The 18,772-nt window shown below is 38.8% G+C and overlaps 1 protein-coding gene across 1 annotated transcript in view; it reads right to left on the bottom strand.

The window, feature by feature from the left end:
- zc3h3 (zinc finger CCCH-type containing 3) overlaps positions 1-18,750 on the bottom strand; it is an 89,013-nt gene extending 70,263 nt beyond the window's left edge. Inside the window, exons 1-5 of the mRNA XM_036561800.1 lie at positions 18,705-18,750; positions 16,049-16,348; positions 14,880-15,774; positions 12,874-12,942; positions 12,553-12,758 (exon numbers count right to left, since the gene is read on the bottom strand). Coding sequence (XP_036417693.1) covers positions 12,553-12,758; positions 12,874-12,942; positions 14,880-15,774; positions 16,049-16,348; positions 18,705-18,750 — 1,516 coding nt within the window. The remainder of the gene's footprint in view (positions 1-12,552; positions 12,759-12,873; positions 12,943-14,879; positions 15,775-16,048; positions 16,349-18,704) is intronic.
- Positions 18,751-18,772: the final 22 nt, after the last annotated feature.

The following is an 18,772-nucleotide window of genomic DNA, read 5'->3' as shown; positions in this document are numbered from 1 at the left end:
TTTAAAGACACACCTCTTGCTATCTTTATCCAAAACTGAGGTCAACTAGGCCTCCTCAACATTATTATACATGCCACAAAACATGACAGGATACTAATTTCTTAATTAGATCATGCAGCACACCTGTCTGACCATTTTTTCACTTTATTTGTCACCTTTCTGTATTTTTTATGTATTTATGTTGAAAGCTCATTTGCTTCAAATAACAGAATTAAACTGAATTAACTGTGTTTCAGTCAACTTTTGAGATTTTCCTAGCAAATGTTACAACTGATCTCGCCTATGGGATTAGCTACTTTCGGCTGAGTTATCAACAAATAGATGCACAAACAAAGTTTACATTATCATTAGTAGTAAAGATCTTTAGGTTGCTTGTAAAGGATTCTTCATCTAGCTCATACATTTTAAATATCTAGTATAAAAATCAAAATGTGCCCCTCTCTCTCTCCTACATTCACAGTTCCTTTTTCAGAATGCTTTAAAATATCCTAACTGCCCAGAGCTGAGGCTATTCCAAGAGTCCTTTCACCATCATTCCATCCTTTCTACTGAAAACACAGAAAGTACATAGGAAGATTCAATTGTAAATGGCTGTCAGGACAACAAAGCGCACTGTGTGTGGCATGTTCTGCACAGCACGGCTGGCTGTAGCACAAGCAGGCTAAACACAGCATATGATTGGTTAAATTTAGGAGTTTAGGGTAGAGGCAGGTTATATGTAATAGGAACCATTCTTTGTGGTTGTATCAAATAGACACTAGCCATAATTAACATGCTTGGCAAGCCTGAGGCTCTGTAGCACTCTTCCCACACAAATGCCAAAGCGCTGTGATTATTATGGTAACACTTCACTCTGTGAGGACAGACAAGCCTGGCTTGGGTTACTGGAGAAGGGAAAAAGGAGATGAGCGGGGGCTGGGGAAGGGATGGTGGGACTCGGTCCCTAAGTGCCAAATGCAGGAACCAGACTACAGTCACAGAATAACCAAATGAACCACAGACTTTACATAAAACTCAGGAGTATATTTAAAAAACTGCCCCATTTATACAATTCTGTCCATTCAATTCAATCAATTCAGTCAAAACAGATGTTGACCATTACTATGAAACAAATAAACAAATGAACATCCTGGTATTTTCTACTATTCAGACGACAACAGCATGTTATCACTTGTTATAAGTGAAAATAATAATAATAATAATAATAATAATAATAATAACACAACACCACAAAAAAATGTATTACTGTTATTGCTAGTCCTATTATTGCTGCTACTGTTGCAATTATTATTATTATTATTATTATTACAGCTGCAATAGCATCAACTAAAAAGCATTCTTCACTGTGTAAGTACTACTAAACACTCCAGTAGCTTCTGCAATCAGAACCAGGTTTTAATACTTCTCTCCTGCAGCCTCTCATCATGTTTATTCTTACTGATCCTGGCGAAGACACTTCACTATTCTAGGCTTGTGCTTAACAGTTTCCTGGTTCCAATGGCCCAATCACAAGTCAGAATGCTGTCCAGGGTAAACAAACGTACAGTGCTCTTTTAAGAATTATGACAGAGTGAAAGATTCGACTGGTTATTCATTTGGTAAAAGTATATGTATAGAACTTTCTTCAGTAGTATATTTAAAAAGTAGTCCAGACAAAGACGTTCCACGCCATTGTAGAATTTTTACCTGCACTGCATCTTAGAACCAGCCGGGTTTGTTGTGGAAACCACAAACCTGGCAACTTTCTCCAGTAGTAAATCGCTGCTGTTGTAACAAAACCTCATATCTCCAAAATGAGAACATACAGGAGAAGGAAAAAACATACTTTACCTTTAATGTAAGTCAATGGAACCGGACTTTTTTTTTACAAAGTAATTCTGGGCCATTTCTGTTGGTCCATTCATCATGAAATTTACACACAATGTAAAGGGCAACTGGCATTTTCAAATTATGACAAAAACTGGATTTACAAGGTTTTGTTTTCCGACAGCAGCGATATATTAAAAGAGTAGTCCAAACAAAGTCGTTCCATGCCACCGTATAATTTTTACCTGCACTGCACTTTAGAACTGGCCGGATTTGTTGGGGGAACCACAGCGACGGGGAAAAATCTATTTTGTCCAACACAGAGGTGTGGCTGTGGTCCAACAGAGTGCAACAAAAGAGTTAAAATTTAAATTCCTGCAAAGTGAAAATATGAGTGAACATCGCACAGTGTGACTGGCAGAACTCAACGTGTTCATGATGCTTCACGCATGTCGCACGCGCCCTACAAAACAAACTCCAATGTTTTGGATCAATTTGGGAGGAAAAAAAGGTCACTAGGCCTTCTGGAAGTCACTGACTGTAGGACGAGTGGTAGCCTCACGAACACATTTCAGTCAGATGTTAAAAATGGACAACAGAGGCAGGTCTATAACATGGCTCATTACTGAAAGAGTCAATGTAAAACTGCTACAAATAAGGTAAAAACATGCCTGTTACAAACTTTATATAAAACATAGAATGTCTTCATCAAAAGTTTTTGTTTAATCTAACGGTTAAGAAAATGATCACATAGAATACCATAAGAGCTCTACCAGAAATTATGGTTTATCACAGAGTCATTGTTCCTCACTTTTAACATTTGTAGTCTGAACTGAAGGCCCAGCTTTAATAGTCATGGTTCAGTACTGCCAAATAGTAATCAAATTACTTGATACTATTTGATCACTAATAAACAATGAAAATGCCCATTCCTGATATCAGAGTATCTAGAAATTAATGATAAAGACAGTGTACTGTGAATTAGGCCATTACTTCACCTGAAACATAACCAACTCTTACTGATAAATTAGCACATCTGTGTGTGGGCATGGTTTTGGTTTTCATAGGCCCTAGTTACACCCTCACATACAGCATATGTTCAAGGTGAGAAATGACATGAGTATTTTAAATAATTAACAAACCCGTTCCTGTTTAAGGTTGCTGATTTATTCGGACTTCTGCGTCACCAGAGACTCTTCGTGATACCGAGAAAACATTTACCCCCAAAACAGGGAAGGAAAGAGTGTAACTGCAGGCTAGAATTTCAGTGCACTGGCGTATGGGTTACACTTTTCAACACTCAGCCTTCAACTGCTGGCACAAACAGCCAACAAATGGACACACGCATGTGCATGCACACACACCTCATCCACATACATGCTTCAACTACATGTTCTGCAGCATTCATAATAAGAATCAATTCACAAAAAATGCACAACATAGCCAAACAACATAGCCAAACAACACGCTTCAAACCCACTCTATTTATTGAAACTAATGCAATGGTCTTACTATATTAGTCCTAAATATAGTCCTAATATTAGTCATAAAATCTCAAATCTACTGGTCCATTTATTGTGAAACACAACACAACATAAAGAAAGCTAGTGCTTTCAAAAAGAAACTGAAAAAAATCAGAAGTTAAGAGGTTCTTAAACAACAGCAATAATATACAACTTATCATATGTGCATTTGTGTGTGTGTGTGTGTGTGTGTGTGTGTGTGTGTGGACACGTAAAGACGGAGGCTGACACACACATGTGCCCACTGGCTGGGTGTGTGTCATGCGAGGAGGGGCACAGAGAGCTTTTAATTGTGGCGAGTTGACAGTTTGATGAGGGACCAGCAGGAGGCTTAGAGTCTCTGCAGGAGCTCAAAGACACAATCAGTATCTTTCACTGACCCTGTAAAATTATGTGTTAAATAGAGGAGGACATGTTTAGTTTGGAGAAGCAGCGGGGCTTCTCTCTTAATGCTGGCCATACACAAACCATAAAATCAATCAGGCTGTTGGTACAGCTTGACATGGTCATCTAGAGTTTGCAGAATACATTAATAATATATTAATGTAATGTAATATATCTATTTAAATATAAGTGTTTTATATTATCATTACACTGTATATCATATAATATAAAATGATATATAAAATCATTATGTTTATATCAAGTCGAATGTTAGTGTTGTGTCACCAAAAATTAAGAGATAATACTAATACTACTACTACTACTACTACTAATAATAATAATAATAATAATAATAATAATAACAATAATAACAACAACAACAACAACAATAACAATCACAAAACATTTAGGGTCAGTTGTCTGGTCACAGAATAAGGGTGGTCCTGGACTACATTTTCTTGCAACGGAGAATTTCCATTCAGAATGCAGTGTAGTCCAGGGCTAGGTGTAATCTCTGCCCAGGAAACTCACCCTTATTGCAATAATAATAATAATAATAATAAGAGAAGAAGAAGAAGAAGAATCATGATCATCATCATCATCATCATCATCTTCTTCTTCTTACACATATATGTATGGTTCCAAAAGCTTTGTGTAGGCATAAGTAAATAAACAAGTAGATAAACACTATTAGTAGTAGTAGTAGTAGCAGTAGTAGCAGCAGTAGTAGTAGTATTTAAAATATTTATTGCAATAATACAAGTAAATAAAAGTACTCCTGAGCCACCTCAATCATCATTTGCAATTTTAGAATTATAGAATTTGTTCAAGGAAATTGTGCTTTATCATATTCAAAAGCACATCATTTCATCTCATAAATCAATACTTTTGGTCCAACAGTAGCAAACTAGAACACCTTCACCTGTTGTTATATTGCAATATTATTGCATTTAACATATATCTTTATTGTTATTATTATTATTATTATTATTATTATTATGTGTCTGACGCCATCCTTTATTATAACACTCTGCTTTGACATGGGGGCACAATTAATAAAAAGAAAACTAATATGGATGTACACAAGGGAAGGAGTGGTCCTCAAAAGTAAAACTAGTAAAAATATTTTCAACAAATAAGTGTGGACAGAGCACAGACCTGAAGACAGCAGAGCTAGCCCACCTGTCTGACACAGAGGGCCTGAGAAAGTGGGGTGGAATGAGCAGAATGTTTAAAGTCATAATAAGTGAAGGCCACGTGGTGTGTGGGTGTGTGTGTATAAGCATGACTTGTGCAGTTGGGAAAAGCAGTGTGGTATTATGGTATTTAGAATGGAGAGATGTGGGGCGGCAGCTGAGAGAAACCGTACACTGATGGGTTGTCCAGCCTACACTCGCAAACAAATTCTCTCTATGTGATCATGTCAATCTGGGCCTGGGGACGCGCATTTGTCGTAAAAGGCACATATATATTACACAGCCTGGCTAGGGTTACTTACTTGATAAGGCAGCAGCGTATGTACGGATGGAGGACTGAATTAGACAGATGAGGGAAGAGACAGCAGAAGAGAGGGAGTAACAACAGTGTGAAAAAAAGTGGCAGAAATTGAAGGAGGTGTGAATTAGCCAGTGATGCCAAAAAACAAACTAAAATAAACAAACAAACCAACCACATAAGGAGAGAGAGAGAAAGAGGGAGAGAGAGAGGGAGAGAGAGAGAGAGAAAGAGAGAGAGAGAGAGTAAGAGAGAGAGAGAGAGATCATGGTAAAGTACATGACAATGTCATAATATGCTTTTCTGAGTATACTGCGGATATCGGCAGTACTTTAAAACCACTTACCAACTATATATGTTACATATTACAAACAGATCATAATTAGTCCTGTTAAATTGGATTTAGTGTAGCACAGTATGTAAAATGTTCAATACAAATAACTGATTTCATAGTTTTTGACAGCATTTTTTAAATGTGGGCTTACTTTCTTCTGTCAGAAAACGTAAATATTATGACATAATGCGTATCGTAAAAAACTTCTTGACATATCGTGATGACATTTTGCCATACTGCCCACCTCTAATGTGAGAGCATGGATGTACTCGCGATGTAGGCCGACTCACAGCAGTGGTGGTCGTCAGTCTATTGCAATAGAATGATTACGTAAAGATACATTAAAACAATTCTCTAAATACTAGCATAGTAGGGAAATCACTGCAACTGGAATGAACTCCAAAGACACAAAGTTAACTAAAATGTTTTGTTCATCAGAAGAGAAAAGGCACTGTTGACTAAACAAATGCAAAGTGTCCTGACCACCAAGTATTTGTTTATACAATGGCCAGAAAACTTCCTCCTTCTGCCTTTGGTGGTCATTTTTAAAAAGCACAAGATGCAAAGGTTCAGCATTACAGCAACCGTGACCTAAGAAGCTCTCCTGGATCACTTCAAACCTCAACACATGCTTTCAAGGACTTCAGAGCCAGCACACCAAAGCACACACTTCGGCACACTCCATTCTAGCTGGATATCTGAGTTGCGTTGGCTTTACCAAGACAGTAAAGATTCTTCACACTTCATTGTTTATGGAAATCAGAGATCACCCTCATCTGTTTAATTGACAGTTAACAGTCATTAACTACAAGTTATTCAGTTTTCAGCATCAGGAAAGCAAACAGAAAAAATATACTGAACAGGAAACTACGCCTCAACAGCTAAATATAATATCATTATTTTTCAGTATTTAGTGTGTTCAAACTTTGCCTTTATTACAGCCTTCATTCTTTTCAGGAGACTTGGTTTCAGTTTTTCAAAGAAATCTACAGGGATATTTTTCAGTCTTAGATATTGGTCACATTTTTGCCTTATGATTCAAGTAATCCCAAACACATTCAGTGATGCTTAAGTCTTGACTCTGGGGTGGTCAGTCTATTGTGGTCTAGCGCAACATAAGGTAAAACGGAACTTAATAACATTGTAAAATAAGGTCAACTCAACCTCCCCACAGTGTGCCAAGTTAGCCAGTTCACTATAGCGTGCCAAGACGAACAGTTCGCTCCACTGCCAACCATTTCATTCGGCACTTCGGCTCAACTCGGCTGTGACTGTTCATGCAACGTTCGTCCACTTCCTGTAACTGTCATTTCAAATGGAAAGCCCTCTGAAGAGGTTTGTAATTGCAACTTCATAAAATTCTGAAGCAGTGGCAGCAATAAGCAGAGACACTGCACCAGGAGCTTTTTTGTTTGATTTGCAAATTTTCTTCTTTTTTATCTATTTCCTCTCCTCAGTAACGGCTTCTTGGCAGCTACACATTCTACCAGACCTATAGCATTGAGCTGTCTTCTCACACTGGAAGACAGGACAGAAGCATCTGCTGATTTTTTTCAGATGAAAGTTTTAAGTGCTGTTTATCTGATGGTGACAGTTTTGGTGGTCTACCAGGTCTCTACCAGTTTTTAGGAGTTCCATTTTCTTTTTGAACTCCAGTTTTGAAACATTTTCACTTATTGATCTTTTGCAAGGGGATTATCTTATATCTAATCTCCTCAGAAATATCTCCTGAAAAATGAAATGAATAACTTGTACCACTACTTAGAGCTGCTGATTTCTGCACATCCTGTATATTAAACAAAGAGTTTTAGACTTGTTGCAGTGTGAGCACAAAAATACTAAAAACCTGAGTGCTTATAGTTTAGCAGAGATTCAAAGTGACTTCCCTGCATTCTACTTCTGTACAGGGTAAAGATCTAGAGCCTCACAGACAGAAAACCTTTCCAGTCCAAGGGCCTTGTGGGTGTCAACTCTGTACGTGCATACGTGTAATAACATCCCCTAAAAGTAGAAATTGGAGCGTTGAGATGGCAGGGGACTGATTTATGGGTAAATAAATGATTATATCAATGACAGTGCTGCAATAGGACCCCTGTAGAGAGGCACGGGTGGAGGTGCAAGGGGTAACACGATTCCATGAGGTAATAAGTGTGCTTTAGAGGAGAGCTACTAGGGGTGGGCGATACAGCAAAAATAGATCACAATACTTGAAGATATTTTCACGAAACACCATCTGAGTTAGAAGTTTGAAGGAATAGACACAAAGCAACCAGTAATGTTGTGTTTTAAAAAATTACTATAAAAACTAAGAATACATACAATAATACAATGTTTTATACATTGGACCACACTAAATCCAATTATGCTCTCTTTGTAGTGAAAATATACAGCTGAACAGTGTTCTCTAGGCACTGATGATATCCACAGTACTCTCAGAAAAGCATATTGTGATGTAATTTACACAATCACATTGCTCACCCTCAAGAGCTACCCAAGCTGGTCAACATTTATGTCCTGTGTGTATATATTTGTGAGCTCACAGACACACACAGCCGTGATTTACACACACACACACACACACACACACACCTACTGACAGCAGAAAGGGTAATAAAACTCTGACCTGACTTGACCTCTGTGTGTGTGTGTGTGTGTGTGTGTGCGTGTGTATAAGATGGGACAGTAGAGGTTGGGGGGGGCACTCTACACACATCTTACCAAATAAAGCCATGGTATCACTCCCTGAGGCTAAGCTCCTGCACACATGATAACCTGCAAACATACATAGATACATACATACATACATACATACATACATTCATGTATATATCCACATACACACACAGCAATCCTAATGCAAAGTGGTCTGGCAAAAATAAGAGTGCTTGAAGTGTTTCGAGCTTCATATCACTGGTACACATTACCAAAATACTAAAGAGGCAAGAGAATATACATGTAGATAATATGGGAAGACAACATGATAAATAACATGACAATAAGCTTTTCTGAACTTATTATAGGTGTTGTCTACAACAATGAATAACTGCAGCAGCTGACAGTGCATAGCAACTGCACAAACTATATAGAAATGTTTCCCACACGTTATACTGTGACGGTGCACACAGGTATATGGACACCTGCTCAAGCATTTTTCAACACATTTTAAAAAACATTATCAAACAGCAATGGGCCTCATTCACAATATCTTTCTAGGTTTCTCTTAAACTTGTTCTTAGGAAAGGTCCTAAGGAAAAGCCTATGTCAGATTCATGATGTGTTGTTAAAACACAGAACTGTTCACAACTTTGTGCTCAAGGGTGCATAGATTCTGTTCTTAGGTAAGAGTCAGGATCTTCATGAAAACATGAAATTCAGTCAGAAGAAATGGCTATGTATATTAGTGAATTGTATTTTGGTCATGTCACCAGGTTATTAAACTAAAATACAGTGTTCGTGTCTAGTTTGGGTCTTCGTTTTTGACATGTGTTTAACCCCTTTTGCCAGTCATTATGGTTTTATACACTGGGTTAGCTGCTGACAGACTGTCAAACACAGAACCAACCAAACTAATTTTCTCCTGTCAGTCATAAAACTCTTCGATTCACTGTTCCCCTGCCAGAGTGCAAACAGATGCATTTTTCATCATTCCAAATAAAGCAAAGCTGAAGCACAACTTACCAGAGCCAATAAGACTCAGAAATCTAAACTGTCAAAAACAACAACAATCGTCCAACGAAGACAGCAGATAAAAACTGTAACATAACTGCACTATATACCAAAGGGCAGTGCACACAGAGTACTGGGCAGCAGGGCAGAGTCTCTGTAACTGTAGGAAACACTGCACTGTAACAAGTAGGTGACTGGATGTCTGCCTATTATGTCACTACCATATTTTTAGCAATTCTCTGAGTGTACTATGTATTGTGACAACATCTTCAAGTATTGTGATGTTATAGTTTTGCCAGCCTTAGTAAACATGTTATTAGGCAAACACTGGAAACACAACAAACACAATGGAGTGCTAAAATGACCAAAGCCAAAAACAGAATTGCTGGGTGTAAAAATCACTGCATGAGGAAATAAAGGTGTATAGTGTATAAGCTTCATCTCAGTACCCAGATGGTCTCCTTTGTGTGTGCAGCATCTATTGTGGGGCCAAACGTCTGTCGCTAGGCTTGAGGCCCCTTCATTTCTGCTCTCGTCCCTCCCTTCTCCTCTCCTCATCTCCACTCTATTGCACTCTTCTGTCGTTTATTCACTTTATGGGATTATCGAGGCACTTCTCTCTCGCCCGCGATTCATTACGCCACTAACTGCTCACTTAGGTTTATGCCCCTTTAAATCCCCCTCCAGATAACCAACTAGCCACAGTAAACAGGGACAGAGAGGGAGGAAGGCCGAGAGATGAGTGAGGGGGTGGGGGGACGAAGAGGGGAGTCATCAGAGAGAAAATTAAGAGATGTCACGCAGCGGTGATCGTGGCGGTGACGAGAAGCGGTTAGTCGCCATTTTTAACACGGCTGCCCTCTTTCTAGTCATTAGTAATTCAATTTGGTCTTTATTAGCCGCTCTTATCTTCTGCACAGAGTCCCCCTGGCTAGTCCATATGACTCTCCCCCCAACTCCCTCTCCTCCTCTATCTCCCTTTAGTCATTCACACACTCCTTCACTCTACCCTCTCATTCACCTCCTTTTTTTCCCCCCTCTGAGGAACCATAAACCAGACAAATAAGAATAAAATAACGCAGCCCTGTTTTAAAAGAGAGACTGAAAGAGAAAGAGCCAGATTGGTCTGAAAAAGGAAGATGAAGCCCCTTTAGTGGCAAGTCAGAGTGTGTAAAGTGCAGTCAAACAGACTGCAGGCGATTACCGCGAGATGGGCCGCCTTGCTTGCTCACTATCTATGGGAGGAGGGAGTGGGCTGTAAAAACAGTGATTGCTTTAAATCAAGTCAGGCCTATATTCTCCAGTTCGTTAAAACAATCCAATTTGCAAAAGGATAATTATGCATTAGCTCCTTTTTATCTACTGAGTGCGAGAGCTGGCAGGGCTTGATAGCGTAGCTACATTCAGCGCACCATTGCTGCAAATTACCCACTATCGGCACATGTACACCATCACGGCCGGAGTGGACAATTAATTAATCCCCCTCCACCACTGCCCCCAGGCCAGCACCCTCACACTCCGACCAGCACGAGAGCTATATAACTACAGGTAATGGAGGAATGCTGACCTCTACTGGACAAGTCTTGGTACAAGTCAATAAAAGTTGTCTATTTCCAAGCACAGTGTAGATTGATCATTAAGGAAAATCAGTTTTCTTCAGCGATTATTTTAAAATCAGCACAAAATTAATGTCATAATTCATGACGTGACCTAAGAGACCAAATAACAAATGCATATACCCAAGGCAGGCCACACCCTCACGTTCCCATGTTAACATATGGGACACAAACAATTAATTACTTTTCCAGACTGTTTTGCGCTAATTGCTCATTACGCCAATTAGTCACAGAGGGCGTCGGAACAGTGTGTATATCTATTGGTTTTCCAGGACAGATCTCTCTAATATGTTCAGACACAGAGAACAAAATGTTTCTGTCTGCCATTTCATCATCAACCTTTTTGTGTCTTGTGTACAAACAGTTCTGGACCTGGAGTTCTCATGCACTGCAGAGTTCAGAGTCTTCTCTATTCTCAAAACACCTGACTAAACTCATCAGCTGGGAAACCACTGAAATATGTAGTGAAGAATTACTCTGTGATGACGACTGGAAAAGCCTGAATTAAAACTAAAGCAGAAATGCTTCGTTTACTATAGAAACAAATGTCTTTGAGTAGCAAGTGCTCCTTCGAGAAAATACATAAATAAGGTCATTCTAAAATCATTCAAGTCAGTCAAACTGTATTCGTGGTGAAGCGTCGAATTACCAGGAGACTGAAAGAAGCAAAACAGATTCTGGATCTGGGCCTGTGCCAGGGTATGTTGGACAACCACCTGCATGTGCAGAACATCAAAATGCTGAGGACTGCCAAAGCAATACTATAGTAATGTTACATGTCCGACAAAAAGAAGCAAGAAGAAACATATTCCAATTTTCTTTCCCAAAAAAATCACAGTCCTTTCATGTTATTTATGAGCGGATTATTTAATGACATGCCCACTTACGATTATTTATTGACATGCCTACGATATTTTGAAAGCTTAAAATGTAAAATCTTTAAAAGGTACATACATTAGAACCACCTCTTTTGAGCCTGAATTTGTTCAATTAGGTAAAGATGCCAAGGGAAGAATGATTATGCAGGCTCAAACATTCATGCATAAGAAGACCTTTAGCTTGCATTAGCATCATATCCAAACAGGCCATCGTGGCCCATCAGGCCTTTTTTGTCCAGCCGGACAGCTTTTGTGTGGGAAATTAATAAAACTAATGACATACCTCAGCAGAGCATGCTGTTAATTAACTCATTAACTTAACTGTTTTTGTTTTAAACAGAAATAAACAGATTTATAATACATATTTTTTATCTCCTGTTAATTCTAGTAATGATTATTTGATTGTAAACCCCATAGTCTCTTGTGTAGAGTATGTGATACAGAGCGGCCTATGTTCAGTTCAGAGCAGGGTGATGAATAAAATTACTATTGAAATGTGGACAGAGATTTGGAAAAAGAAAAAAAACCTTAGCAAAATGTAAATTGTGTGCAACTGATCTGGATTTTTCTCTTTATTTCCAGTGGTATCAATATTAGGTTGAGCACAGGGGGCCATAATCATTTTTCAGGTCAACACAATATGGTGAATTAACTGACGTAAACAATTTAAACAAATGTTTGATATTCTTGAATTAATGAGCGTTTGACTAAGGTCTGTTGGTTTCTCAGTGAAATCCCTGAAGGCAGCAAAAAAACTTGCTCATTTAGTGAATTAATTTTACTATTGGCCTGTTACTTCTACTCACTTCAGCTATTGGTGTGCTTATTTCCCTGAGTTATAACAGACCTACCTGTTCTCAAGGTCCATGCAGAAGTGGTGGGGGTGGAGGAGGAGAGGCGCCGCAGCTTGTGTCTGCCGAAGGAGACGAGAGCTCTGGACTGGCCTCGTTTGGCACAAGTCGGAGTCCTGACAGAAGTGTGTGTCTTCCTCCTCAATGAGTACCGACTCCTCAAAGTCACCACACAGAGACTGGGTCTCCTCTCTGGAGCAGGACTACTGAGAATAGAGAAAAGTCTGTTTGTAAGACTGAGTTTGGGCACAGTATTGCATATTATGATCCTAAGTGAGACAGTCTACTCAAGGCTGAATTCACTGAAATGCAGATTAATACCTGATAGGTTTTGGTCTGCTGCCATCTTGTGGCCCTGCTTGCAGTTGAGCCAGCTTCAGATTTTGTGGCCTTAGAATGTAAACATGGTTAACACTGTAAACCAGGGTAACTAAGTAATAACAGGTTATTTTTTCCATGCAGTCATATTCATCCAATTTGCACTATTCTCAGAGATAAATATTTTCTTTTAGGAAAACAGTTTTTTTTTCTGTCAATAACCTCCTATTACACTTCTTTTATCAATTCTCTACATTGACATTATTTTCATTCATTCAAGCTGAAGCCTGGATGCATTTTACATGTTTTTGCTATTTTAACTGGAGCTGGGCAATATGATGATATTTTAGTCTCAATATTTAGTTTTTCGGAGGCTTGATAACTTAGACCAGAAAACAAAAGTGTCATTGATGCAAAGAACTAGGATGTAGTAGCCCATTGTAAATTTTCTGTTTTGTTTGTCTGCTGCCAGTGACTATTACCATAACCCAGCTGACTTTTGTGCATATGTAGCTAAGTTAAAATGAACACTTACTGAAGTTGAACATGGAAATATTAGTCAGTGTGTGATAGAACATTAACACTGAGCTAGCCATCTGTAACCTTCGCGTACAAGTAGACTAAATAAGCTGGCTAACTTACCCCTTCTGCACTTTGGCCCTGTGGTTCCGCACTCTGATTTCCAAATGATTTGTGTACTTTAATTTTTTTATTTACTTGCATCTTGTTTAAGTTACTGTCTGTTTTTTTTTTATCACACACTCCTCCCCCCTTATGCTTTGGAGGTTACCTCCATCTCTCTTTGGCTAGTTTTCAAGCAACTTTATAACATCCAGTGGTTCTTCTTGTTTGTTTGGGTGGAAAGTACAATAATGACAAACTGCCGTACCCACACCCTTTTCTAGACAAGCTCATTTATTTCACTCTCCACTGGAGAGCAGAGCTCATGTACCGAAATTTATTTGTTTCATCTGCATGTTCCACAGCTTTCTTTGCCAGAAAATCTACATTATAATCTTTTCAAGAGGTGTCCATGTGTGTAGTGAATTAGTTATGATACTACTACTAGAATGATACTAAAGCAATGGAATAAAAAAAAAATAAAAAATCAAGAGAAGAAAAGAATAATAACATGCATACTACTTGCACTTCTTTAAAATTATGTTAATATTTGATAATGTCAATTATAAGCCCAAGGTTACTCACCAAAAAATGGGTGATCAATATTGGTCAATATATCAAAAGCAAACAAGCATGCTACACGTAACAGGCCCTGTAAAAAAAAAAACCCTAAAACCACACCAGTTCAGTTTTGGCAAAAACGTGGAGAAGAACGTTTTGTAACACTGGTTGTGCTTCGGACCCCTTCCCCGAGCGGGTGAATGTGATGATTGCCCATGCATAGAAAGGGCATTCAAAAGAGAATTCAGACAAAACTTGGTGAAGACGTGTCTTCAGAGGACGTAAGTGAATTATCTACTATTGTTGATTATACTGTTGATTTTGCATTTGAGACCTAAACATCGAGCTGAACCTTCTCTTTGAACTTGTGCGTGTAACATTTATACATAGAGAAAGAAACACGCAAGGCATGATTCAAAAAACTCCTGCAAAAACTGACTTATAATTATGATTATTTCAGCAGTTACAGGAAGCGATGCACAGGTAGTGTGTTTCTTTTTCTCAGCAATGTGACTTAAAATGTAACAGAACACTTATAAACTCACATAAAATTTAAGTCATATTTTACAAATTACACTACATACAACAAAAGCAAATGTCATAAGCAAAGTGTCAACAATGTTATAACAGTTTCCAGCAAACAAAGAACATTAGAGAGCAGTCAAAGACTCCTTCTAACTTTCAGTTCTGAAAGTGACAGCACACAGCTTTATGCTGTTACATCCTCATAACCAACATTCATTTGATCAGGACAAAGGACTGTGATATACATCAGTTTAGTAGTATTAAACAAGTAAAGAGACAAAAGTATTCATTATAATTCCTACCTGTTGCTATACCTCCTAATGATCTTGGTTCTGCTCCTTAGCTTGAATGCACTATTGGAAAGATGAGTGCTGGAAGGGTTTTGCTGGGCTCGTGATGGATGCGGTCCAAGGCCTGAATCTTTTCCCTCTTTCTGAGCAGTCCATCGATATAAAGATCCCTTTCGGGAAGACCTTGGGGTGGACCCACTCGCAACCGTGGAAGAGCTCTGTGCAGTGGCCTTCCAACAATAACGATTAGCATGGCTGACTTGAGGTGTGGAAGTACCTCCACTAACTTTAGTCCGCTTTGATGGTGTAGAAGGGGTACAAGCGAGTTTTTTGGTCCCGTCTAGTACCTCCTTTGTTGCTTTTCCAGGCACCTTAAGAGCTTTGGGAGAAAGTTGCTTGTTTGGCAGTTTGGATGGGGTTACTTTGCCAGCTGCTGTAGTAGAGCAGGAGGATGATACCCAAGAGTACTTTGAAGTCTTAGTAGGGCCTGAGGAAAGACTAGGCTTGCGCTGTATCTTCTTGTTAGAACCATGAACTGGCTTGATGCTGGCCACCACAGCAGTAGCAGTGGAAACTGAAGCTGAGGTTGGAGAGGGCTGGCTGTTCTTAGTCCCTTGACTCTTCACCCAGGTAAACTGTGATCTTTTATGGGGAGAGGAAACCGTATGCACCCGTGCTGTTGAGTCTGATTTAAGCTTAAGGTTTAATGCAGGACTAGAACATGCCCTAGGAGGGACTGTCTGGCCTGAAGAAAAGTCTTTAGAGGCTGTTGCCATTATCACAGTCCTATTGGATGAAATGCTGCTGGTGAGGTGTGATTTTGCTTGCAGTTGGGCTAAAGTATTCTTTTTATTAAAGGCACGAGTCTCCTCAGATGAAGGGAACAAATGAGGTAGCTGTGTTGCAACTCATATCTGATGCATTTTTCGATGTGGCATTTAAACCTGTCTTCATTTCAGGTTTACTCTGTTGACTATCAGTTAATGAAGAAGACCCTGCAAGGTCTGCATTTGACTTGATTCCAATTTCAGTCTTAGTCCTTGTTGGTCTTACTACTGTCCTATTTGCACTGGTGGCTGGAACACTGTCATCAGACACTAATGATTCCTTTCCAGTTATATTCTGTAAAGGTGCTGCGCTGCCCTTAACAGCCCGTGTCGCCCCCTTGAGTAAAACCTTACTGCCAACAAGTGAGCCAGCAATAGAGGGTTCAGAACTGATATGCTGAGTCTTGTTCAGATAAGGCTCAGAAAACTGAGAGGGTCCTCTTCCAGGAGCTCTGGTGGTCTTGTTGCTGAGAGAGTAGGTTTTCCTCCAATGACTGGTAGGATGAGGTGCATAAGGCTGGTGCTCACCTGAGTACGAGTGAATGTAATGTGGGTTGTGCCCTCGACCTCTAGCCAGCCTATGTTTTGAAGAAAACCACGGAGCTGAGCTTGACGGGGCATCACCATGAACTCTCTTGTGGTCCTTAATAAGGTCTGCAAGAACAGAATATGAGTGTTATATGATGGATATTTAGATGACAAATAAAAATAACATCTCTCACTATCAGGTTTATGCTCTATTTAAAAGAGACTAAGCCTGTAGGTTCAATTTAACCACAGTTCAGTTAAGATGCAATTAATTCTGCCATGAAATACTCAGCTTCTACTATTTTACGTTTCAATATGAATTGGAAATCCATGTGAGGGCTAATTATCCTGACTGTGAGAGACAACTAAGAGATACAAAGTGACTTGACAAAATCGATATTAGAAAAACCAACCAGAAAAAAAATATTTAAACTTATATACAGAACAAAGAACAAATTCAATGAAGCATAAAAAATAACATGCTCACAACTGTTGGGTTGCTAGCTAGCTGGCCTAACTAGGTTTCTGGGAACAAGTGCACATTCATGGCAGCGAGCACAGAACACAATGGCAGGCAATATACTATCGACTAATTTTCTAAATTTCCAGTTGGACACTGAACACCAGGAAAATTAGCCCCACTGAATCTAAACAAGAATTATGTATTGATTCTACTGGTAATGAGTAACAGACTGTCCTGCTGAACAAACCTTGGCCAACTCAAGATATTCAGCTAGTAGACCATCATAAAAGTATGTTTTTGCTCTTTTGGTGATGGTCTACCAGCTTAACCAACTCAAGCTGGTACATCTTAAAGTATGTTGTCCCCTTAGTTTGGTGGTTAAGCTGGTCTACCAGCTTTACCAAGCTGGCTTACCAACATGACCAACCTAGACGGCATAATTAGCATCCTTTAACTTTATCTTGAATAAAAGTTTGTTCTGTTCCAACTTATCAACTTTTAGAAAAAATAAATATTGTGATAGATACTGTATCAAACTCCTCGAAATTTCTGACAGTATTTTTTAAAAGTGGCAATACTGGGGCCTTTTTCTTCTGTTCCAACTTATCAGACTCCAGAAAAAATAAATATGTTGCATATCATGAAAATACGAAGCCACTAATTAGTATACTGAGGCTACAGGTTAAGTTTCTCTTAATCTGTGGCCTCAATGTAGTAAATTGTGGCCTCAGTATAATAACTAATGGCCATGCCTTATTAAGAATAATCACCATGTTACCTTAGGCCAGGGTTGTCCAAAGCCCATCCCCAGGGCCAAATGTGGCCCGTGGATTGATTTTAATCGGCCTTCTGGCCTATAAATTGCAAGTGTTTCTTTCAACTGAAGGTGGCAGCAGCACTGTAAACCCACAATTCATTTACAATTAACCTGCAAATTAATTACTGAATGACATTTAGTCATGACTACACACAGACAGTGCAGCTGACAGTGACAACCTGCAGATTCGATCGACTGAATACTTTTTTTTTTATCAAGAGCCATAACAAATGTGTGCCTCATATGTCAAGAGAGTGTAACAAATTTAATATTGAAAAAATATATATGAAACCTAGCATGGATATTATAATAAATATTCAAGGGATAAGAAGAAAAAAAACTAAAGCAGCTTTTTATCAGAAAAAATACAGTAGTTTGTACAATAAATATTATTTGTTCTATTTTGTTCTGTATGTTTGTTTTATCATATTATGAATAATACATAATATTTCAAATAATTTATGTGTACTATTTTGGCAAAGAATGACTGGCCCTCAGGTATTTTGATAGGGTCCATTCTGGTTCCCGCTGATAAAAGTTTGGACATCTCTGCCTTAGGCACTCTGTATGAAAACCTCTTAAAATATCGTTACATATTTGCTTTCTCGCCTCGTTTCAGTTCCTTTTCACTAGAGGACACGGTTTTAGTTCTTATATTAACCCAAAGAGAGAGAAACCTGGACACACAGTAGTTAACACATCTACATGTCTGACGCGACGGATTGTTACATTCCCCACACTAAACATCCCATAATAATAAGAAGAGTAAATAAATTCCATATCAAGATACTGACTGACCAAAACTCAATCCGAATTTAACAACGGGGTGTTCTCCTTGCACATATAGCGTAACCGTTAGAGTCAAATGCCTAGTCGTGTTTCTGAAAACATGGTGAAATATAATCTCCAGCACGACAAAAGTCTGAAGATCCTCATGACAATCTCTGTAAAGGTTTTACTAGACATGCTCATAAAAATAAGTTAGTTAGCTAGGTTAACTAACTAGCTAGCTTAAAAAGTGGCTTATAAGAGGATACGTAACCGATACGATAAAAGCGTAACCACAGATGAGACTGAAGAAAAGGGTAAATATACGGTGTCGATTTGGAAAAGTGAGTCTACAGGGTTGATGACAGCCAAACAACACATAAAACAGAGGTAGAGCGAAGTTGTGAGCAGCTACCTTACATGAATCCACTTACTTTGAAGCTGCTCGATTTCTCTTTGCAAAGCTTCGCGTTCTGCCATGTTTAGATCCAAAACACAGTCG

The sequence above is a fragment of the Colossoma macropomum genome, unplaced genomic scaffold (genome assembly GCF_904425465.1).
Source record: "Colossoma macropomum unplaced genomic scaffold, Colossoma_macropomum, whole genome shotgun sequence".
In the NCBI taxonomy this organism is placed as follows: domain Eukaryota; kingdom Metazoa; phylum Chordata; class Actinopteri; order Characiformes; family Serrasalmidae; genus Colossoma; species Colossoma macropomum.
The sequence above is the reverse complement of the archived record's forward strand: the minus strand, read 5'-3'. Positions and strand labels throughout refer to the sequence as shown.